The sequence below is a fragment of the Ovis aries genome, chromosome 9 (genome assembly GCF_016772045.2).
Source record: "Ovis aries strain OAR_USU_Benz2616 breed Rambouillet chromosome 9, ARS-UI_Ramb_v3.0, whole genome shotgun sequence".
In the NCBI taxonomy this organism is placed as follows: Eukaryota; Metazoa; Chordata; class Mammalia; order Artiodactyla; family Bovidae; genus Ovis; species Ovis aries.
This window is the reverse complement of record NC_056062.1, coordinates 23,072,275-23,097,252: the sequence shown is the minus strand read 5'-3', so window position 1 is coordinate 23,097,252 and position 24,978 is coordinate 23,072,275. Positions and strand designations below refer to the sequence as shown.

The window sequence follows — 24,978 nt, the reverse complement described above, 5'->3', positions numbered from 1 at the left end:
TATCCTCTTTGAAGTGGCCTGCTGCTGCTCAGATGTGAAGGGACAGCACATTCTGTAGGATGCTTTCTGACTGTGGTCTGGCAGAGCTGTGAAAACACCCACAAAGAAGGCCATTGGATTGGATTTCGAGTCTTAAATGGTCCCCACTGGGGCATTGGGGGTGTGGATGAGGAGTTAGAGTGGGGTGTGACCAGATCAGATTTGTGATGTCTCAAGGTATCATCACCTACTGATACAACAGTGGATTAGGAATCTTAACACCGTCATCTCATTTTGAGACCAGTGTTATGATTATGGCTGCGCGTATCAGGTCAAATATTTCCTTCTCTGAGATGTTCCCTCCCTTTGAAAGTAGCCCCCCCCCCCCGCTTTTTCTTTTTTTAGGTTTATTAATGACTGCAATGCAGGAAACCCAAGTTCGATTCCTGGGTCAGGAAAATCCCCTGGAAAAGGAAATGGCAACGCAGTCCAGTATTCTTGCCTGAAGAATTCCATGGACAGGGGAGCCTGGTGGGCTACAGTCCATGGGGTTGCTAAGAGCTGGACACGACTGAAAGACTAACACACACAGACAATGTTCTTTTTTAAAATTAATTTTTAGTACTGTATAGTTGCTTTACAAAGTTGTGTTAGTTTTTCCTGAACGACAAAGTGTATCAGCTGTACATATGTGTGTGTGAGCTCGGACACAACTGAGCGACTCTTTGCGACCCCTTGGACTGTAGCCCACCAGGCTCCTCTGTCCATGGAATTTTCCAGGCAAGAGTGCTAGAGTGGGTCGCCATCTCCTCCCCCAGGGGGTCTTTTGACCCAGGGATGGAACTAGTCTCCTGGATCTCCCGCATTGCAGGTGGACTCTTTCCCACTGCACCACCTGGGCAGCCCATATGTAGACATATATCCCCTCTTTTTTGGGGTTCCCTTCCTATTTAGGTTACCATACGGCACTGAGTTCCCTGAGCTTTGCAGTAGGTTCTCTTTAGGTGTCCATTTTATACATCGTGTCAATAGTGGGTATACGTTAATCCCAATTTCCCAATTCATCCCAGCCCCTGCTTTCTACCACACTTCTTCAAAGCACTTCCTGCCATCAGAAGTAATTTCATGTCTCTGTTTTGTAAGTTGCTTTTGTGTGTCTCTGGCTCTCCGCTCAGCAGGACATGTAGGACAGTGTTGGCGGTGATGTCAGAAGTAGAGCCCTGCCTGGCATACAGGTGAGCTCTCTCTCAGACAAGAACTGATGAACTTGAAACAAATCGTGTCTCTCCCTATCTCCGCCCCCCACCAGTGTAGCTGTCCCTCTCCCTCGTGACATCCTGAACTTTTCCTGCGATGCATGGATCACGCATTTATTTGGGGGCTTGTCTCTTGTTCTGCTCCTCAGGGGTCTTCCGGGTCAAGGACAGAAGGCCTGTGTTCATAATGATCCCGTGTTCATTACCCTGTCCCAGGCACCTGAAGCGATCGAAAACACTGGGGGCTGAACCGCAAGGAGATGCTAAGACGTGTGATAAAGGTTGGGTCTGGGATGAGCCCAGCTTTCTTTTTCTGTTCAGGGCTGTTTCCACCTCCAGCAAAGATCTGGGAACCAGAAGAGTACCTGCCCACCCATCTTCATGGGAAACTTTGAACAAGCCTGTTCTCATGCCAGCCCTAAGGGGGTTGGGCATAGTTAGTGATGGTTTTCTCCCCAGGATCACCTTGAATTGATGTGCCAGCCTTGTGAGGGAGAGATGGGGAGTCCCTTTCTCTGTGTGTGTGGGAAACGAGGGCTTGGAGAGATGAAGTGACTCTCCCAGGCATTGTAGCTTAGAAGAGGTGGAAGCAGCCTTTGAACTTGGAACTTGACTGCCTCTGAATGCAGATGTGACCTGAGAGAAGGAGATAAACAAAATAATTTTGATTTTGGCTGCTCATTCTCCCTGCTGAATCCCTTAACCTCGCCTCAATCCTCTGCAGTTGGCTCCCAGAGAAGAGTCAAATCTTCTTGTCTTGCAGGCATTTGCATCAAGATCCCTGTGGCCCCTGTAATTGGTGGTTGGACACGTATGTGAAAGAGCCCTCCTGGGCTGCCTGCTCCCTCTCCACCCGCCTGCTTGTTCTGGGCTCTGCAGAAGCGCTCGCCAGCCTTCTGCAGGAATGGATGCTGCTATAAAAGCTGTCAAAAGGCGAGGGTTCTGCCCCAGGCTTTCCTGTTCCCTGCTGATTCCCCGCCTCCACCCCTCCAGGAGTGTCGCCTTGGGTGGCAAAGCCCGGCCTCCCTTCCTGTCCTGGATTTGAGGCTGATGGCATTTCCTCTGCTGGCTTTGGAGGTGTGCCCACGGCCCCCATGCTGCTCTCTGCAGCCTGCCTGCCTGCCCTGCCCTCCTTGAAACCAACGGAGAAAATAAATGACAATGAGGTGAGTGGAGAGTAAATCTAATGAGCAGGAAAAAAGACTGGAATCCGAGACTGAGGCTTGAGCTAAATGAGGCCTCAATGTGGGATCTTTAAGCCACAGAGGAATTCAACAGCCTGAGTAAAGCAAAGGGTAACAGCCCAGGGGTCATCTTGGAAATTCGAGATTTTCTCTGAAGGGGGTGTTGGTTCTCGGTTCTAAAGGAGTAAACCTGTGGGCCTCCTGGGCAGAGAAGCCTTTCTGCGACCCATCTCCTTCCTTGATTACAGGAAACAGGCTTCCTTCGGGCTCCATGACCTTCCCTGAGTTCCAAGGAGCAGGTTCAAACAGTTGCTAATTAGGGAAAGGAAGGGATGTGGTGGGGATTTCCTGGTAGCTCAGCTGGCAAAGAATCTGCCTGCAATGCGGGAGACCCGGTTCGATTCCTGAGTCGGGAAGTTCCCCGGAGAAGGGATAGGCTAACCCTTCAGTATTCATGTGCTTTCCTGGCGGCTCAGATGATAGTAAAGAACCTGCCTGCAATGTGGAAGACCTGGATTCAATCCCTGGATTGGGAAGATCCCCTGGAGGACCACTCCAGCATTCTTGCCTGGAAAAGTCCATGCAGAGAGGAACCTGGCAGGCCCCAGAATCAGACATGACTGAGCGACTAAGCATTAAGCACAGGGGGTGCAGAGACCAGGGAAGAGCAGTTAAGGAACAATAGTGCAGCCTTCGGGCAGGGTCCTGGTCCCCCTCAGGGGATACACGCAACAATATCTTTGAGCTGTTTGCCCATACTGAAGCCCCCTCCAGGTGGGAGACGTTCACAGTATGCTGCCCACAAGTATGTAGATCCCAGATGGGTTGGAACCAGAAGGTTGATGATGCTGGCTCCCACTTACCTCTTCACCAGCTGATCAGAAGTATGTCCACCAGCTGATCATGCTCCCTTTGAACCATTGCTATGAAACTCCTGACTACCCGCTCCAGGTTGAGACACACTGTTTTGAGGGCATTAACCCACTGTGGTTCCCTTTGCTGGGCAAACAATAAAGCTTTTCTTTTTGACTTCACCCAAAACTCAGTCTCTAAGATTTAATTCTGTGTCAAGTTTACAAAGGCAGGATTAAGCTTCAGAAGGACACTCACTGAGGACTCTAAACCTGGGGTGGAGGTGGTTATTGATACTCTTTCACAGCCCCCCGACCTTGTTGACCAGGATGTCCTCCTGGAAGACTTTTTGGGTTCATCTGTCATCTGTACCCTTGGAAGACTCTGGTGGATGGTGTGGAATACTCTGCCCCTCCTCCCTGTCCTCCTGCAGAGGATGAGGAAGGAATAGGTAAAGAGATGGGAAAAGAGGGGTCAGGGACCAAGTCTGGGAGGGCTTTCTGGAGAGTCTGAGCTATATCTTCTGAGCAGGCAGACCTACTCATGAGATCTTGCTCATGTACAGCTTCTTTCTTGAGTATGTTTAGTGGTTCATTCATTTATTCATTCAACAAATGAACTGTACAAAAAAGATCTTCATGACCAGATAATCACAATGGTGTGATCACTCACCTAGAGCCAGACATCCCGGAATGGAAAGTCAAGTAGGCCTTAGGAAGCATCACTAAGAACAAAGCTAGTGGAGATGATGGAATTCCAGTAGAGCTGTTTCAAATCCTAAAAGATGATGCTGTGAAAGTGCTGCACTCAATATGCCAGCAAATTTGGAAGACTCAACAGTGGCCACAGGACTGGAAAAGGTCAGTTTTCATTCCAATTCCTAAGAAAGGCAATGCCAAAGAATGCTCAGACTACTTCATAACTGCACTCATCTCACATGTAGCAAAGTAATGCTCAAACCTGGGACAATCTGGAGTGGGTAGTCAGGAGTTTTATAGCAACGGTTCAAAGGGAGCATGATCAGCTGGTGGACATACTTCTGATTGGCTGGTGGGGAGGTAAGTGGGGTTCTCCAAGCCAGGCTTCAGCAATACATGAACCGTGAACTACCAGATGTTCAAGCTGGATTTAGAAAAGGCAGAGGAACCAGAGAACAAATTGCTAACATCTGTTGTACCATAGACAAAGCAAGAGTTCCAGAAAAACAACTATTTCTGCTTTATTGACTATGCCAAAGCCTTTGACTGTGTGGATCACAATAAACTGTGGAAAATTCTGAAAGAGATGGGAATACTAGACCACCTGACCTGCCTCCTGAGAAATCTATATGCAGGTCAGGAAGCAACAGTTAGTACTGGACATGGAACACAGTCTGATTCCAAATAGGAAATGGAATATGTCAGGGCTGTATATTGTCACCCTGCTTATTTAACTTATATATAGAGTACATCATGAGAAACACTGGGCGGGAAGAAGCACAAGCTGGAATCAAGATTGCCGGGAGAAATATCAGGAACCTCAGATATGCAGATGACACCATCCTTATGGCAGAAAATGAAGAGGAACTAAAGAGCCTCTTGATGAAAGTGAAAGAGGAGAGTGAACAAGTTGGCTTAAAGCTCAACATTCAGAAAACTAAGATCATGGCATCCAGTCCCATCACTTCATGGGAAATAGATGGGGAAACAGTGGAAACAGTGTCAGACTTTATTTTTCTGAGCTCCAAAATCACTGCAGATGGTGACTGCAGCCATGAAATTAAAAGACGCTTACTCCTTGGAAGGAAAGTTATGACCAACCTAGACAGCATATTCAAAAGCAGAGACATTACTCTGACAACAAAGGTCCATCTCCATTTAGTCAAGGCTATGGTTTCTCCAGTGGTCATGTATGGATGTGAGAGTTGGACTGTGAAGAAAGCTGAGTGCCGAAGAATTGATGCTTTTGAACTGTGGTGTTGGAGAAGACTCTTGAGAGTCCCTTGGACTGCAAGGAGATCCAACCAATCCATCCTAAAGGAAATCAGTCCTGAATGTTCATTGGAAGGACTGATGTTGAAGCTGAAACTCCAGTACTTTGGCCACCTGGTGTGAAGAGCTGACTCATTTGAAAAGACCCTGATGCTGGGAAAGCTTGAGGGCAGGAGGAGAAGGGGAGACAGAGGATGAGATGGTTGGATGGCATCATCGACTCGATGGACATGGGTTTGGGTGGACTCTGGGAGTTGGTGATGGACAGGGAGGCCTGGCATGCTGCAGTCCATGGGGTTGCAAAGAGTCGGACATGATTGAGTGACTGAACTGACTGACTGATGCTAGTCATGACATCACCTTCAGTGTTAGAAGCTAGACTGAAACATGGTCCTGATCACTTTCCTTCACTGAAGCCTTTCCTCTATGAGGCCTGGATGCCACTGGCCTTGAAGCTGACCGATAACAATCTTTTTGGAGGTTGGATTTTCTGGAAGAGACACAAAATCCTTCTATTGAAACAAGAGGGGCTCAGAGCATTGCATTTTAGACTGTTAATGTGAACTATGATCTCATCTGTAATTAGCAGATGGGGAAGTCACAGATGATTAGTAGTTTATTATAAAGTGTGGTAAAGTGTGAGAGCACACTCCTGGGGGTGCAAGGGAAGCAGGGTGCCAAGGCACAGTGCGCAGTGGGGGAGCTGGGGGGCATGCTGGCATGCTGGTTGTCGACTGTCAACTTGGCCTCACTGTCACCCCATCCTAACTTAGCTCCCCTCTGCACCACGGAGGAGCCAAGAACCACACCCTAGGATTCCCTCCCCTGTGGGGTTCTGGGCTATCATATTCCAAGGTACAGGGGGTTGGAGGGATTTTATTTCTACTCAAGGAAAAATCTAGGACCTGAGGTGGAGGTAGCTAGAGTGCAGTTTCGTTTGGGCAACATATTGATAAATTTGCAATCCAGTTCCCCTGGCTCCAAAGTCTACACAGTTAATCACTGGATGACAGGGCCTCATTGGATCCCAAGCAAGTGGGCTTCAGGTCAGAGAGCTATCATGGGAGGAGAAACCAGTCTATTCTCTGCAGGGTCTTAAGCAAGGCTCACGGTGTGGTTCATGTATGCCTGGGTGATATGTGTGGGCTTGTGATAAGAGCCGGAGCTCAGGAGTAAGAGGGAGAAGGGGAAGGATGGATGGAGAAACAGCTTGATGTACTTACCCCAAACTGGATATAAGGAGTTGCCCTCAGCCTGGCTGGGGCCACAGCGAGGCTGAGGAAGAGAAGATGAGCTTCTTTACAGAGGATTAGACTTGAAGCTCGTGGGACAGCCAGGGTTTTGCCATGAAACCTGTTAGATATTTGATTTCCCAGTTCAGAAGAGAGGTCTGGGCTTACCCTTAGAATCATCTGCAGAGATGGTGGCTGGTATCATGGGAAGAAGTCTGGTAAAGTGTGAGAGCACGCTCCTGGGGGTGCAAGGGAAGCAGGGTGCCAAGCAGGATTGTGCCGAGGAGGAAGGCAGCTTAGGAGGGAGGAGTTGGAAAGCTGCAGCAAGACTGAAGTCTTGCTCAGTAGGAAAGTAGCTACGCAGAGCAGAGGAAGGGAGCATCCTATGAAGGAGGCAAGGAGGGCTGGATCAAGTACTCCAGGAAGAATCAGCGTCATGATTGCATCTTCAGTTTGGATCCTTCCTCTGCCTTCCAACTTGTATGTCTGGCAGGATCAGTGGCAGGATCCACTTGGCCAAGTACTCTGAAGATGTTAATTCTCGTGATCATTATGGTCATGATAATATCAAGATAGGGGGTTAGTGTATTCTGAAGAGGCTATGTTTGAAATTATTATTTCCAAACCGAAATTGATTGCATTTGAGTCACACTGTTTTATAAAAGTTGAAGACAATTGTATAATATCGCTTGTATGGAATCTACAAAAATGGTACAGATGAACTTATTTTCAAAGCAGAAATAGAGACACAGACAGAGAGAGCAAATGTACGGATACCGGGGGAGGGGGCGGGGCAGTGGGATGAATGGGAGATTGGGATTGACGTCCACGCACTATGTGCTGTGCTTGTCGCTCGGTCGTGTCCGAGTCTTCACAACCCCACGGACTGTAGCCTGCCGGGCTCCTGTCCACGGGAATTCTCCAGGCAAGAAGACTGGAGTGTGTTGCCATGCCCTCCTCCAGGCATGTATACACTACTCTGTATGAAATAGATAATTAATGAGAGCTTACTGTGTAACACGGGGAACTCTATTCAATGCTCTGTGTTGACCTAAATGGGAAGCCAATCCAAAAAAAAGAGGGGATATCTGTACACGTGTGGCTGATTCACTTTGTTCTACAGGAGAAATTAACACAACTTTGTAAAGCAGCTATACTCCAGTGAAAATTAATTAAAGATAAACAGTAAAGACAAATGCACAGTCAACTCAGAAGGGTTGGGGTGCTCACTCCGAGAGTGGGAATATTACTTTCCCAGGGTGGGAGGGCAGGAGGGTGGCTGACATGCAGTTAATAATTCAAGAAGGCACAAGGTGTCATCCTGCCGGGCACCCTGCCCCTGGTAACTCATCAATAAAATACTGGGCTCAGTGCTGTGGAGCCCACAGCTAATCTGAGAGCAACATTCTCACTTGGAAAGGCTGGTTTGCATGGGAGCCAGAGTGTCAGAGAAGCCCATGGGTCTGGAATAAAAATGTCACGAAGGGAAGTGAGTTTCTAACACTCCTTCCTGTACCACATCCAAAAGAACAGCCCTGAAGCAGGTCAGCAGTGGTTACTGTGGCCCTGGGAACATTCTACCCATGAGGTGGGGGACTCCTGCATGCTGTCTGGCTGGCCCCCCTCTGCAAGACGGCTGCCTCCATCCCGGGAGTGGTCCAGCCCCTCTGACTCAGGAGGAGCCAGTGAGCCCTTCTGAAGCCCTTTAGATAAGCCCATGTGCTTTACTTTTTCTTAATTGTCATTTTTCACTCTTAAAGGAATACCTACTCGTTAAAGAAAAGTTTGCACATATAGATGATGGTGTCAAGACGAGAAAAAATGGCAAATGTCCACTATTTCAAGAAAATCATGTGTGTTTAATAATAGCAAAAATGGTGCAGCAGAGGGCCGGGACGCTGAGTGTTCTGGGTGCGTTTTCACCTGTCATCTTCATGGCAGCCTCACCTGGCGGCCTGGGTGACTCCACTCCAAAACCCAATAAGATCTAAAGACTGAAGTTTGTTTTATAATGAATTTGGGGGCTCAACATGAACTGAGTCCTATTTATAGTCTTTAGTTAAGCTGCTTGGTGTGAATATTCACGTATTAATGCAACATTATTCATGGTTTTAATTACCGAGCACTGTCTCAGGCCCCCTGTGGATATTTTTTAGTATGTGGTATTGTTTACCACATTTCTCAGATCTGCAAATTTTATAATTCCAAATCATGATGGCATCCTTTATGATCCCCCTGTGACAGCTGAAGAACTTGAGGCGCAGAGTTTTTGGCACTTGTTAGTCACTCCGTCGTGTCTGACTCTTTTGTGACCCTGTGGACTATAGCCCACCAGGCTCCTCTGTCCACGGAATTTCCTAGGCAAGAATACTGGAGTGGGTTGCCATTTCCTTCTCCAGGGGATCTTCCTGACCCAGGGATCAAGCCAGGTCTCCTGCACTGCAGCTGGATTCTTTACTGTCTGAGCCACAGGGAAACCCTACGCCGCAGGCCTGACATCAAACAGCTGAGAAGAGGTAGAGAGAGGAGTTGAATCCAGGTCTGCACACCTCAAGAAACTACATACCTCCCAATCCTTCCCACATCACAACACACGGAGAAGGATAATGGTTGTTTCACCCACGGCGACAGAGGATGAGGGTGCTCAGAACCAGGACAAGTGGTCCAGGCTGTCCTGACGTCAGCCGCTTCAGAGTCCTGCCATCCTCACACCCTTACTCAGCCTGCCGCCCCCTGGTGGGGAGTCCACCCAGAATTTAACTTTCATTTATAGAGTATGATTGATCCATCACAGGGTTGGGCAGTGGTGCTTCAGAAAAGAACTCTAGAATCTGACCGCCTGGGTTTGAATCCCAGCACCTCCATTTTCTGGTTGTAAGACCTTTCCTGGAAAAGGAAAGGGCAACCCACTCCAGTGTTCTTGCCTGGGAAATCACACGGACAGAGGAGCCTGGCGGGCTACAGTCCCTGGGATTGGACCCGACTTAGCGGCTAAATGACAATGACATCAGAGATCTTTCCAGGGTGAGTGGCTCAAGTTCTCTGTGTCTCAGTCCCTTCATCTGTAGAATGGAGACGATAACATTGTACTTACTTCCAGCTGAGAGCAACAACATTCACGTGGTCCCCAAGGCAGGAGGGAAGCAGTGGAGCTGCTGGGGGGGACCCTGAACTCAGGATGATCCTCTTAACTTTTGGGGATGGGGGGTTGGGAGGTAGCAGGTCCTCAGATCCAGCCCTTGTAGGTAGGTAGACGCCTTGCCTGTTCTCTAAGAGAGGCTGTGCTTGTCTTGTGGGAAAATGTGCGGTACCTACACACGCTGATCAACAGAAAGCGGGGGTCAGCACCCAGAAGATGTCATCATCAGGTCAAGAATACAGAGCTGTTGAGAAAGCCTCTCTTAGGCCTCAACATACGTAACCTAAGCCAGTATCCTGTTCTGTGTTTCTTTTTGCACTGCCAGAGTTGATACTTGACATTTCTAAGATCAAACCTAAAATGTCACAAGTAGAGTTCAGAAAAGAAAAGGTGAGTCTGGGGCCCCTGGATAGAATACGATGCCAGGATGATTTCTGAGTTATGCCAGGTTTCTGGAAATCACTTGATATTTGAAGTTCTTTGAACAAATGAGCTGAGTGGACTAAAAAGTAGGTAAATAGAAAATATATCTGACTTCAGGAAGACCATCACCCTTCACTTATCCAAGGCCCAAGAGGAGGTGTGCTTATCGGCTATTCAACCACAGGCTGGTTGCCTGGTTATGTCTCTTTCCCTTTGCCCTTCATATGCAAACTCTGCATGCCCCGTGGGGTCATAAAACAGACTGGCCTGAGGGGCAAGCACTGAGTGATTTGGGGCTGGGCATTTTGGAGCAGAGACGAGACCTTCTCTTTGTGGGGTTCTTGATGATCTGATGGTGATTCTCAGCACCGCATTGCCCCCTTGCTCCTCTGCTTGATGGAACCTGTCATGAAGCCACACCTCCCAGACTCAAGATGGGGTCTCCATCACCTCTATCTCCCCACCCAAAATCTCAATATTCCTGAGTCAGGGATGGGTTCTGGGTGAAGCCTCACAGTGGCAGCTTCACTCTTACACCCAGATGGGTGGCATCCATTGACCTGTGTTTGGCCCCATGCTTCCTCCCTTAGGGTCTGCCCAGCTATCACACCTGGGACCACATTCTGCTTCTAGTCCAGGGACCTTGTCCTGAGTCCTAGCTCTGAGTTTAGGGACAACCTCTGTTCCTGGGGCAGGATCCAGCTCACCAGGGCTTGTCTGCTCACTGAAGCCTCTGCTGAACTGTCCCCAGCTTCCAGAAGGGCCCTGTGTTGTGGATTAGCCCAAAGCCGGATGCCACATGTCAGGTTTCTCTGCTGGATGATGTGCTTTCTCAGCCAGACTCTCCACCGAGGCTGGCCTCTTGCTGTGATGTTTGCTGGGCCCCAACCTACCTGAACTCACCTTCCCACCTCTATCCTGTGGCTCTAGGCCTTGGTATGCCTTGAGCTTTTCCTTGTTTAAATGTCCCCAGCAGGTTGGACTGAATAAACCTCAAGGCTTTCTCTGGCTTTCTCTGAGTCTGCAAAGAAAATGATAAGCCCTGATGTTGGTCATGGGCTTTGCTCACAGAAGCTTTCTCACCTGACACCCTCTCCATGTTCCACCAGGGCTTCCTATACTTCTTTGATATGTGCAAAATTTCTGAGAATGAAAAACTTTCTGAACTTGGCTCCAAGGTTGAAGTCCACCTGAACCTCAACTCCTTCTCTGTACTTTGTGCTTCTCATGAGTTTGAGCAAACTCTGGGAGATAGTGATGGGCCAGGAAGCCTGACATGCTGCAGTCCATGGGGTCGCAAAGAGTCAGGCATGGCTTAGCCGGTGAACAACAGCAGAGAGTGTAGTTTCTCTTCTGTCATGAGGGTCTCAGCTGAGGTAACACAGGTGGATATTTCTTTGAGAGTGTATCTACGATAGATTTGTTTCCGATGGTAACTTTCTTTTCAACGAGCTATAGTTAAGAGTCAAGAGTTAGATAGTGATTGGAATTTACTACTTTTCCTTTCATTACTTAAACCTTGTCCTCCCCTCCAGCATGAAACTTATCAGAAGAGCTTCGTGTTTGCACACGTGGGCTTAGACAGGTATGGATTCTTCTTTTTAAGATTTTTTGGGAAGTCTACTATTTTAAAATCCTTTATCAAATTTATTACAATATTGCTTCTGTTTTATATTTTGCTTTTCTGGCTGTGAGGGGATCTTAGCTTCCTCCCGGACCAGGGATTGAACACCCACCCCCTGACCTGGAAGGTGAAGTCTTATCCACTGGACCACCAGGGAAGTCCCCAGGTATAGATTCTTATGGAAGAGACAGTATTTCTCATTACATTTCAGCTTTCTCTTAGTGGTGAACACAGGAAGAATCCATCTCCTCACCTCACTTGCCCTGAGGTGGGGCTAGTGACTGTGTTCTGGTTGATGATAGAAAAATATAATAATATGGGTGACTCCCAGGCCTGGTACTCAAGGCCTTCTGAGTGACCTCCCTTTCTTTCCCTCTCTTCCCTATAGCTGGCTGGATAGAGAGGATCAGGCAGAGGACTCCAAGTGGAAGGAGATTGAGATCCTGAGACCATTACCAGGAAGGCCCCTGCCACGCATTGAATAGGACATAAATGAGATCTAAATCTCTCATTTCATTTTAGCTGCTAAGAGTGGGAGTCATTTGTTAACAGCACTTAGTTATTATTGACCAATACGGTTCCGAGCCTAGTTCTACACCTAACTATAAGATCCTGGGCAATTCCTTTACTGCTTCTGAGCTTTCTCATCTGTATGAAGCTTTGCTGGCAGGCTCTGCAGTCAGCAGAGCAGAGCTTAGCATGCAGTCTTCCCAGGAAACAGCGCACCTGCCTGAACCTGCTCACCCACCTGCTGCCTTCTCATTGTGCTCCCATCCGATCTAGTGGTCTTGATCCCACCTCAGGGCACTTGTACTTGCTGTTCCTTCTGCTTGGGTCACTTTTCTCCCAGGTTCTACGGCTTTCCTCTTTCTCATCATTGAGGGCTAATCTTTAGCAGCATATCCTCAAAGATGCCTTCCCTGGTGCCTTCAGTTCAAAGAACATGCTTGACCTCCAATTCTTTCTTTTTTGGCCACAGCATGTGGGATCATAGTTCCCCAACCAGGGATCGAACCTGTGTACCCTGCACTGGAAAAGCAGTGTCTTAACCTCTGGACCGCCAGGGAAGTCCATGACCTTCAATTCTTTATCACAGTTGTCTTACATAATTTTTTTTTTCATTGCCTCTATCCCTCTCTGAAAGCACTGTTCCATGCTTAGTCATGTCTGATTCTTCTCAACCCCAGGGAGTGTAGCCCACCAGGCTCCTCTGTCCATGGGATTCTGCAGGCAAGAATACTAGAGTGGGCTGCCATTTCTTACTCCAGAGGATCTTCCCAACCCAGAGATCAAACTTGCATCTCTTGTGTTTCCTGCATTGGCAGGTGGGCTCTTTACCACTAGTGCTACCAGGAGGGCTTCCCTGGTGGCTCAGCTGGTAAAGAATCTGCCTGCAATGTGGGAGACCTGGGTTTGATCCCTGGATTGGGAAGATCCCCTGGGGAAGGGAAAGGCTACCCACTCCAGTGTTCTGGCCTGGAGAATTCCATGGACTATACAGTCTGACATGACTGAGCAGCTTTCACTTTCACCTCACTTTCACTTTTCAGTGCCACCAGGGAAGCCCCTAAACACTCTGAAAGCAGAGTATTATGTATTGGTTTATAGGAATATTATCCGTCAAAATTATCACATACCAGGCACATGACAAGCGCTCTATAAGCAGCAGCTCTTTATGCAGATCCCACTATATTGAGTCTCTGTTTACAGGTCTCTCTTTCCACAGTTCATTGTGAGCCTCTGAAGGTCAAGGACAAGGTCTTACTTATATTCACTTCCCAATAAACCGTGTACATAAGAGACGATGAAGAAATGTCTGTGACGGGAGAGAAACTCAGATCATGTCTTCAATCTAGAGCATCCAGAGACCAACAAAACCATCCTTGTTCTAAAAAAAATTAAACCTTTTTATTAGTATATTTATTTTATATATAAAAGAAATACAAAAAAAGAAACACAAAGAAAATGCGTTCATGGCAACTCGGACTTGTCGGCGCCTTCGGCTGGGGCTCCCGGCTCTGGCCCGCTGGGTGTCAGCAAAGTCCGCCGGTTGTAGTGGCCCTTGATAATGCCCGTGTTGTTGTTCTCGTTCAGCAGCTGCTTCTGCCTCTGCCTGTTGAGGGACTGGACGAGGCCCAGGACCACCGCGGCCAGGGAGTACTGCCCGGGCAGTCTCCTGGGGGGTAGGATGAAGGGGTTGGGCTGGACTCTTCCCAGGAGAAAGTACGTTTTGATTTTCCCTTCCTGTTCGCTGATGCCCTTCACATAGATCTCCCCTCGGTAGTCAAAGGCAAAGCCCTGGTCCTTCAGGATGAGGTAGGTCTCCTCCGGGACCTGGATCCTGCCGCTGACCCCCGTGCTGTCCATCCGACTCGCCAGGTTCACGGTTTTGCCCCAAATGTCGTACTGTGGTTTCTTAGCGCCGATGACGCCGGCTACCACTGAGCCGTGGCTGATGCCTGTGAGGGAAGCAAAGGAGCAAGAGATGAGAGAAGAGGGAGGTCTCAGAGGGAGCTGCCTCCGCCCGGGAGCATGTGTGTGCCTGTGTGTGCTCAGCCATGTCCGACCCTGCGACCCCATGGACTGTAGCCCACCAAGCTCCTCTGTCCATGGATTTCTCTAGGCAAGAATACTGGAGTAGGTTGCCATGCCCTCCTTCAGGGGATCTTCCTGATCCAGGATCAGACCCACATCTTCTGTGGCTCCTGATTAGCAGGCAGAGTCTTTACCACGGGGCCACCTATTTTCATCTCATCTTACTACTAGGAGGTAACGATATAAAACCCAGCTTATACAGAATAAAGCTGACACTCAGGGAGTTTTGTTTTCTAATTTGGGGCCACACCTCGAGGCATTTGGAATCTTAGTTCCCTGACAGGGGATTGAATCTGTGACCCCTGCAGGGGAAGTATGGAGTCTTATCCACTGGACCACCAGAGCAGGGCAGTCCCAGAGGATTAAAAAGATTTGCCCAAGTCATAGAGCTGGTTACAGCAGACCCAAGACACAAACCGAGGCACCCAATCCCATTGGGAATATAATTTTCCAAATTCCAAACTATGCCTCCAGTGTAAAGTACAGGTTGGCCTTAATCTCAGCAATATCTCCTGAAATTACAGAGCCTTTGCTCAGGGTTATAGTTTTTTTTATTTCTGGTTCGATCATGTATTCAGCAATTTCAGAAAGGACATGTAGGGCCCTTGAAAGATGTGGAAACAAGCCGTGAACATCCCATTCATCGATCAAAACATAAAATATCACTGCTTTATTCCAGTGAACAAAGGGAGTCCTTAGATCTAACAAGTCAGGCATGGCTATTACTTGACCTTTTATACTTCAAAGCTACTAAAGCAGGACCAAGCAAGTAAAATGGCACACCAGCCAGAGGATATCTAAGACACGAGGACTGCAAGAACATTTGTTTTCAGATTGCACACTGGCCCCCAGAAGGTCACTGGTCTCAGTAAGGAAATCCTGGAGCTGCTGCTGGAGGATCATCTGGGTGTGTGATTTGAGGCTAGTTGCTCCCCTTCTCTGGGCCTGAGTTTACCCATCTATACAATGTGAATGTGGACTTAGCAGGGGCTTTCAGGTTGGGCTTCCCAGGTGGCTCAGATGGTAAATCTGCCTGCAATGCAGATGACCCAGGTTTGATCCCTGGGTTGGGAAGATCATCTGGAGAAGGAAATGGCAACCCACTCCAGTATTCTTGCCTGGAGAATCCCATGGACAGAGGAGCCTGGTGGGCTACAGTCCATGGGGTCGCAAAGAGTTGGACACGACTGAGCAACTAACATGTTCACTTTTAGACTGTGCTTTAGGAACACCCCGCACCCCCTGCTGCCCGCAGGCTCAGTAGAGATGCTGAAAAAATTAACAAGTTATACACATTGTAAATGACTATTATCACGTCACTGTGAGTATTGTGTTGTTTTGCACAAGGGTGTCCCAAAGCCCAAAGGATGCTGAGCTGTGTGGCTGAGTGAAGAACTCAAATGCTATCTGCCTGTCCCTGGCTCAATTCAGCATCTGACATCCTCAGGAACAGAATACTGGCTTTTGGCTCAAGGCAAATACCCAGAAGAACCACAGGGCAATGCATTGACCCCTAGCATCAGGTGAGACAGAGGGAAATGATTGACAGTCAGCTTTCTCTCTACCCAAGGCCTTGCAGGGTGGGATTCCAGATAAGCTGGAGGAGGGAGGAGCTGTGGTGTATCATATTCTTGGTATTTCTGCACACAGGCCACAATCCTTCCCCTGCTTCCAGCATCTTGAGCAAGAAGAAGCCCAGACGGGCCTGTCCTTGGCCAGGTCACACTGGCTCTGCTGTATTCTTGCGGGAAAAAGCGCCCCTGGCTTGATGCCCAGGGTACGGAAGGGCTCAATGGAGCGAGGCCAGCCAGCCTTCCAGCTGCTACTCACCAATCCGGAGCTCAAAATTGTTGAAGGAATGCTTGTTGATCTCCTGGATGCTTTCAGTCAGGGCGAGGGAGAAATCGGCCAGGGCGCACAAATGCCCCCACTTATCCTCGCATTGCTGCAGTGAACGTGAGAGAAGTCATTGGATGGGGCAAACAGGATCATTTCTGCTGCAGGGGTCTGGTCTGCGTCCTAACCTAACTCCACCTACACCCCCCTTCAAGGGAAGTACAGGTTGTGAGCCGCACAGTCATCAGTGTCCAGAATCACAGGGTGCCAGGAGATTTGCTCCAGAGAGCGTCATATGTGTGCCTCTCAGATTGCATTCCCTACCCTTACCCTTGCCCGTTCAGGCTGCTGCTGCCCACAGGTGTGTGTGTGTGTGTGTATGTGTATGTGTATGTGTGTGTGTGTACACTCCTATGTTCACATGTATGATGTTTCCCATCTAGGAGCCGTGTCTCTTTCCTTTGAAGCACTCACCGGGTCTGTTTAAGGGATATTTCACATAGACATTTGCTTTCTGAGCCTCAGTTTCCTCATCTCTGGAGTGGGGATGAACAAGTTCATGGGAACTGAATGACAGTGTATATGTGAAAGGAATTCTGTGTCTCTCTAGAGCAGAGGCTGGCAGTCACTAAAGGGCCAGACAGCAAGTATTTTAGGTTTTGTGGGCCATGTGGTCTTTGTCATGACTACCCAACACTGCCATTTTGGCCAGAAAGGAGCCATAGACAAAATAGAAATGAATGTGTGTGGCTGTGTTCCAATAAAACTTAATCTGTGAAAACAGGTGGTGGGCTGGATTTGGCCTGGAGGATGTCTCTGGGGATCCCTGCAGTAGACGGATGTGTACACGTACCCAGTGACCACCAAGGGTTTCTTCTCAGGTAGTCTTGCAACACTTCTAGGATTTTAGTTGGAAAGTGAGCAAAGAAGGATGAGAAGGGATGAGGACTCCTGTCCCTGGTAGTTCACGTCCATATCCAGAAAGCATTTACTGAGGACCTACCATGGGCAGGGCTTTGTGCGGGCAGCATGACTCTATCCCAGGTAAATTCATCCACTGACCTTGGGGGGTAGATGTTGGTTTTCCCACTTAACACTAGTGCCTGGCACACAATCACCTCTCAAAAAAGTAAAACTATTAATACTGGAGCCCAGGAGCCACAACTACTGAGCCCACGTGCCCTAGAGCCCGAGCTCCACAACAAGAAAAGCCACCATAATGAGATGCCCCCACTCAACATAAGGAGAGAAAGCCTGCATGCTGCAACGAAGACCCAGTGCAGCCAAAAAATAAATACATAAAAAATGTTTTAAAGTCTGACTTTCAATTTTTAAAAACTGGAGCTATTATTATCATCACTTTTGGAGGAGGAAACAAAAGTAAGAGTAAGAAAACAGGCTGGGATCATGGGTTTAGCAACACCAGCAAACGCTCATAATTGGTATTTCTCGGTCCTGATTTTGCACATCAAGTGAACAGTGAGTTTCAGAGTGAAGCCTAAAGGCGTCTCAATCATAAAGAAGCATCGTTTCACCCAGTGGATCCTGCTTACATGGGGAACAAATACATCACACACCTGGAAGGTCCACTTATCAAAGTTTCTCCCTGCCAGTCACCAGGTCTCCTGGCGCTGACAGCCCACCACTCTCCCACCTTCAGCGACATAACCACAGTGAGGTCCCTGCCGGAGGGTGTGGTCGAGTCTAGAGCATTCCTTTACCTGCTTTTCAGGTGACAGGCCTGACACGGCCATGTAGGTACTACCAATGGTCTTAATCTTTTCAATGTCTTGAAACCGGTCTTCACCGAGCAGCTGAAACAGACCCAGACAACAGTGTCAGTCTTGGTACTTGTGCTTCCAGCAGCCTGGGGCTCCTGGAAACAGACCCCTGGCTCACGGTGAGGACCACCTTGGGCTGGGTTAGCATCCTTGAGGTAACCACTTTTTCTTTCAGAATCAAACATCCAGGCCATCAACATATGTTTATTGATTACATGCTAAGTGTTAGGTGCCCAGATGGCTGTGACCAGATACTCTAAGGACTAGATCAGTTTCTGCGAGTCTCTGAAAGAAACAAATTTATCTTATTAAAGAAGAAAGGGCAAATATTCCAAAATCCATCAATACTTCCTTTTGGCTTTACTGTCAGCATGTATTTAAAATCTTAGCATTTCATGTCAGCACCCTGGTCTAAGGTGCCATTAGTCTATACCTGGTTTGTTGTTATTATGGTTTAGTCTCTAAGTCGTGTGCGACCCCAGGGACTATAGCCCATCAGGCTGCTCTGTCCATGGGATTCTCCAGGCAAGAATACTGGAGTGGGTTGCCATTTCCTTCTCCAGGGGATCTTCCTGACCCAGGGATCAAACCCGCGTCTCCTGCACTGCAGGTGGATTCTTTACCACTGAGCCACCAGGGAAACCCTTATACTTGGTTACTGTATTGCAGTAACTTCACTTCTTGAGCTAAAGTTAAGCCACTATTCTGAGATCCTGCAAACTGTGCCCAGGGCAGACAGTGGCCGGAGCAGGGTCTGTCCTCAGCCCAGTTTAATGTCTGACATTTATCCTCAGATGCCACTAAGCAGGTTTGGTCTCTTAGCAGCCCTTTGACTATTAATATTTTAGCTTGAAGATTTTGGCATGTTTTTGGTTGCCCACCTCCCTCTCTCTTCCTCCTTACAATTGCATTTCCCCATGTGGATGGACATGGGTGTCCTACGTCAAGCTAGGGGGTGGTGAGGAGGGGAAAAACCCCTCCTGCAAAGCCCATTAATGTAAATAAAGTGCAGCATGAATGTTCCCCCATTCTTGGAAACTGGAAGAAGAAAGTACCATCTGGGGTGTGTTTATATATTGCGGAGGTCTGTGAGCAAATGCTAACTGATGGTTTTATCTTTGGCAGTTTGAGCAGATGGAGAAATGGCCCGGTCTCTGTGATGTCAGGGCCTTGTAGTGCCGGCCTCCAGTCAGGTCCTGATTTTGCCATTTGCTGGTTGCGTGACACTGGGTTAAGTTCCTAGCCTCACTGAAGCTCACATTCCTGGTCCTCCAGGAGAAACAACTGTCTGTATCTCATGTGATAATGAAATTAGATGACACATTTCTGTGTCTATAACTTAGTCTGGAATTCTGTAAGTGCAGACATAGTTTACAATGAACAACACAACGCTACGACAGCAAGGATGCTTATTCTCGACTGTAAATTTCTGAGGCTCCCGTTTACCTCATCGAAGTCAGCAATGATCTCATTCAGCAGGCGGAGGCATTCCACTCCTTGGTTGTTCATTTCGGTCTGAGAGTAAAAGTCTGCAAACCCCGGGATGGAGGCGAACATCACCCCAACTGCATCATAGGATTGAGAATACAGCTCCTGGACAGACAGACACACAGAAGGAACCAGAAACAGTCCTCAGAGGTGAAGTTCTGCGGTGGTGCCCCTGAAGCCATGCACAGGTGCCCAGAGAGGGCAGAGAGCGGCGCTCTGGCACCATCTCACCTTAGCATCGTCACAAAGAGGGCTGGGGCCATTGAAAACTCATGGTCTCAATTTCGCTGACTTGAGCTTAACTGAAGCCTAAAAACTGACATAAAATGAGTATAATGATACAATATGCCATGTAAATGGGCATGAATGACAAATGCTTACTATAAAACTGTTTTTTTTAATGACTAAACATTCACAGTCTTCTTCTTTTTTTTCTTTTTGGGTTGAATTTGTTTCCAAAACATTTTTAGTGTGTTATTCTAAGACCAATTGATAATTTTAAGTGGCAAAGCTATAGCTGATTCATGTTGACGTATGGCAAAAAGCTATCACAATATTGTAAAGTAATTACCTTCCAATTAAAATAAATTTTAAAAAAATAAATAATTTTTGCTTTCTATTGTAAAAATACATTGTACTAATAGCCTGAATGAGGATTAAAAAAAAAAAAAAACTATGACGAGAAAAAGAGAAAATTGGTAAATCCATGGCCTCCAGCCTCAGCTGGGCCCAGATTTCTGCCTGCACCTCACTTTGTCCTTGGTCAGCTTCCTTTTCTGCTATTCTCAGTGGCCCTTCTCAGCTCTAATCGCTCTCCTTACCTTCACTCTCCACTTGATTCTTCTCAGTAGATGGCCTTGTCTGATATGCTATTGAGAACACTGAGGCTCTCACTTTCCTTACTCATACAATCATCTCTTTCATCGTATTTTCATCTCTTCGGCTTCAACTCCAGACAATGCATCTTCCCTTCTCCTGCAGAATATCAGTGCTTCTTCCTCATCTCTGGATCCCCCTCTCACTTCTTCAGTCTCGTCCTCCTACAGTGATCCCTTCCTTTCTTCTTTCTTTCTCCTCTCCCCCTCCACTTTCTCTAAGCGCCTCCGATAAGAAAAACCACAAGGTGCTCTGGATGCTGAAGACACTTGTAACTAACCATCTCCACCCTAACTTCTCAAACTAGCTATCTCTGGTGCCTGTGTCCATTCGCATGAAATGAATCTAGGGAAGGTCAGATTGCCAGCTAAAATGAGGACATTACTACATCAATCTCTGTCCAAGGCTTGCTGGGCATCCCTGGGAACTGGTGTGATCACACCCAAGTTCATAGGTCTCTCGACTTCCCTGTGTTAGTTATACTACATCTATTTTCCTTGTGCCTGGCCCCTTCAAGGATTTTTTTTTTATTATTATCTACTATCTTCAGTGTTGGTGATTGTTGTTCTGGTTCTGACCTTGACCCCCTACAAGGTTCACAGTTTCCATAGTCACCTGGGCCATCCTGTTCACTCTCAACCTTTCACCAACATTCATGTGTGAGTCTCTAGAATCCCATTTGCAAGTCAGTTCTCTTTGGGCTTCAAGCTTCTCTGTTTCATGCTGGGTTGCCTTCACACTCCTCAAATTATAAGTGCTGCACCGGAGTGCATGTCCTCGCTACCTACACCTGCTCCTGTTTCTTCATTCGCTGACTCGGTTGGTAGCACCAGCATGGACAAGTCGTCAAAGTTAGAGACCCTCAGAGTCATCCTTGACCCTTTCTTCCCATCATATTCAGATCCAATACATTGCCAAGTCCAGGTGGGTTTCTTTTTGCCTCCAACATATTTTTTCTAATCCTCTCACTATTCCTTTCTATCAGGTCCTTGCTGTTTTCCTCCTTGACTATTCTTAAGATTTTTTTAATACGGTCCAAGCTATACGGTTTTTGTTTGTTTGTTTGTTTTGCCTGCACTGCGCAGCATGTGGGACCTTAGTTCCCTGACCAGGGATCGAACCCACAACTTCTGCAATGGAAGGCAAAGTCTTAACCATTGGACCACTATGGAAGTCCCTTCCTTGACTATTAATTAATATAAGAACCTCTTCCTGGGTTCAGAACTGGTCTTATCTCATTCAAAGGCATCTTCCATATGGCAACCAGAGTGATATTTCAAAGATACAATACTGACCATGCCCTTCCCATTCTTAAAACCCTCCAACTGCCCTCAGGACGAAGTTGAAACACAGGAGCATGACCTATATTCACATATTCCTGTCCTCGCTTCCGCCTGTTTCTTCCGCTTCATGGCCTGCAATTTCCTGTGTTGGGCCTTGTGTTCCAGAAACAGAGAAGCATCTGTACTCCTGTATGCTCACGATAGCGGACGCAGTAGGCGCCTGGCCTGCATTCTCTCTTCTCAGGTTCTGCAGTCAGCCGGCCCTTGAGTTTCTTTGCATGGAGTTTTTCTCTGGCCACTAGAGGGCACTCTGCCCATGTGAGCTGCAGGCTAAAATCTCCAGGAAACTAACGCCCGCCCCCTCCACTCCCTGCTTAGCTGCTGTTAACAGATTCCAATGGACACCAGCATAGTCCTCCGCGCCCTCACCCTTTGGGCCGGAGAACGTTGAGGCGAGCTTTCTACGCCACTTGCCAGATTCTCCAGCGAGATTCAGCTCCAGCCACCCACAGAGCTAACCAGGCTGACAACGCCTCAAGACCGGGTTCCTGTCCTCTCCCTACATTCCTTCTTCCTCGCCTGTCTACCTGGGAGAGTTTCCTGGGACAACCTCCAAGCAAGACACTTGCACGCGAACCCTTGTCCCAAAGAATGTTTCTGGAAGAAGCCAAAGACACATCCTCTTCAATGCTTTCATTTTTACTGTCTGTCCCTTGATAGAATAGGTCCTTCCTTCCCTGAAATGAGCCTCCCTAACCAGGCTAACTCTAGTTTTCTGCCTTCACTACCCACCTAGGTATCATATCTTCCTGCAAAACTTCCCGGACTCACCGATAGGGGTGGGAGGCTGACTTGGGCCGTGCGGGCACCTGGGCCCGCCGTGTGCATCGTCTTAATGTCCCTCTCTTCCTTTACCTGTGGACTCCGCAAGGGCAGGGACTCCACGCCATTCATCTCAACGTGTTCAAATCATCCAATTAGTAGTTTTTGGATGCCTGCAATGTCGTACATGCCCTATACAGGGTCTAAAGTGAAAGTGAAGTCGCTCAGTTGTGTCTGACTCTTTGTGACCCCATGGACTGTACCAGGCTCCTCTGTCCATGGAATTTTCCAGGCAAGAGTACTAGAGTGGACTGCCATTTCCTTCTCCAGGAGATCTTTCCGACCCAGGGATTGAACCCAGGTCCCTTAGCCTGTGTAGGAAACATTAAAGCTTTACAAAGCACTTTTGGATAGAATCCGATGCTTTAATCCTTGAGCTAATCCTGTGAGAAGTAGGTACAATTTTTATACCCACTATACAGATAAGGAAAATGAGACACGGATGACCTAAGACATTGGGATCATGCAGTTGGCAGCAGAAGAGCCAGGGTTAAAGACGTCCAGGGTCTTTCCCACTCAGCACACCTGGACTTGACTTCTCTGCCTTTTATGCCCTTGGTCTGAGAAAGAGGTTGTCCCTGATCCATGATCAGTTGACTTGAGCTTTAAGAGTGGGTACATCTGAATGGATGGTTTTGCTAACCTTCATTCAAAAGTGCAGAGGTGGCTGGTGACCAGCTGGATTGGGTTGGACTGGGGGGCAGTGCAGATTGTAGCCAAGTTGCATAGCCATGGTACACAGCTTTCTGAGGCTGGGTCATTCACCTTGGCCTTGAACAATGGAGCGATACCGTAGGAGAAGCCTGGCTGCTTTATGGGTCGGAGAACCTGCATAAGCAAACCTACAGAACCGCATCCTCTGAATGGCTGCGATTCGGAGAGAAAGAAAATCTCTGTTTGCTCAATTACCTGTTGTATTAGTTTGCTCAAGCTGCTGTAACAAAGTGCTGCAGCCCAAGGGGCTTAAACTACCGAAGTTTACCTTCTCACAGTGCTGGAGGCTAGAAGCTTAAGGTCAAGGTGTTGGCTGGGTTGGCTCCTTCTGAGGCTGCTCTCCATTGGCTTACAGGTGGCTTCTTCTCCCTGGGTCTTCACGTGAGGTCTGTTACATGTGTATCTGTGTCCTAATTTCCTCCTTTTATAAAGACACCAGGCACTTTAGATGAGAACCCTACCCTCTCCCTTTAAAGACCTCATCTCCAAACACAGTCACATTCTGTGATCCTAGCGGGTAGCAAGGGGGTTCTGCACTACTGGGCTGGCCAAGTGGAAGGACAGAACTTCTTTGTCTTGGGCACAAACAAGTCCCAGAGGAAATGAGACAGACTGCGGGATTCATGAGCCATTAGCACAGTAGTCCAACGACTCTGGCCTCCCCAGTCACATCCACTAGGGCGGGGAAGGTGGGATAGGTGGTGATGAGACCCCGCCTCCATAGCACTGCCCCAGAGGGTGGAAGGTGTCACAGGAAGCTCTTTCCTCAGTGGGCCAAGTTGGGAACACGTGAAGAGAGGAGACGATGAGCCTGCAGATGTAGTCCCGTGGTCTCGGCCAGGGAGATCAGGTCTCTGCTTCAGGTCCCTCGGGGGTAGAGGAGATGCTCAAGTCTGATCTGCTGCCGCCCTGGTCTTCCCGAGATGCTCTGTGTGGCGCCCTTGATCCTCTGCACTGCGGTCAGCAGTGGCTGTCTTCTCCTGGTGGCCTGGCTCCTGTCAAGGTGCCCTCTCCTAGCGCTACAACTCTCACTGGTCCCGGGAACTGCTTTATCTGTTGACCCTTCAGGCGTGGGATGGTACCAGTTCCCAAGACTATTGACCCTATGAGGCTTTACCCACTTCTTTGTTCCTGTGGCTTCAACTAGGGACACAACAGAAAAGAAAGGGCACATTCAAATTAAGATAATTCAAGGAGGGTAATTTACAAAGGGCTTCCCAGGTGAACAGTAAACAACTCGCCTACCAACGCACGAGATGTGGGTTCAACCCCTGGGTCAGGAAAATCTCCTGGAGGTGGGCATGGCAACCCACTCCAGTATTCTTGCCTGGAGAATCCCATGGACAGAGGAGCCTGGCGGGCTACAGTCCAGGGGGTTGCAAAGAGTTGAACATGACTTAGCGATTAAAGGACAACAATTTACAAAGGGCTTAACTAGGAAGATGAGGGTCAAGTACAAGTTTCCCCTAAGAAATCCCTCAGGAAAACAGGGCTCGTGGCAGTCGAGCTGTGGCAGTTGAGCTGCCGTCCTCCTGGCCTCAAAGGGATGAGAAGAGCCAGACACAAGGATGTTGATTTGACATCGGAGGCGGCCCAGCAGTGGCCTCGGGAGGAGCTGTCAGTTTCTGTGGGGGATGTAGGCAGCCTCAGATGGATCCCAAGGCAGGGAACCAAAGGAATAATAATATACTGACCTCATTCTCCTTCCCCTGCTCCTGGATCTCTGGCCCAGCGTCCCCAGTTGATAACCCTCATCTGGGTGTCAGAGGGCTTGCGAGGTCACTGCCGTGACCCAGGCAGGTTGCCCCCACCCTTTCCAAGCGAGCAGGGAGAAGGGGGTGGGGTGCTTGGAGGGGTTCACGGG

The 24,978-nt window shown here is 48.3% G+C and overlaps 1 protein-coding gene across 3 annotated transcripts in view; it reads right to left on the bottom strand.

Moving 5' to 3' along the window:
* Positions 1-13,538: 13,538 nt before the first annotated feature.
* ADCY8 (adenylate cyclase 8) overlaps positions 13,539-24,978 on the bottom strand; it is a 235,114-nt gene continuing 223,674 nt past the window's right edge. For all 3 annotated transcript variants that reach the window (XM_027972893.3, XM_027972894.3, XM_027972895.3), the window contains 4 exons: positions 19,318-19,464; positions 17,812-17,904; positions 16,085-16,199; positions 13,539-14,118 (listed from right to left, as the gene is read on the bottom strand). In XM_027972893.3, the coding sequence (XP_027828694.1) occupies positions 13,631-14,118; positions 16,085-16,199; positions 17,812-17,904; positions 19,318-19,464 (843 nt within the window). In that variant the 3' untranslated portion in view covers positions 13,539-13,630. The remainder of the gene's footprint in view (positions 14,119-16,084; positions 16,200-17,811; positions 17,905-19,317; positions 19,465-24,978) is intronic.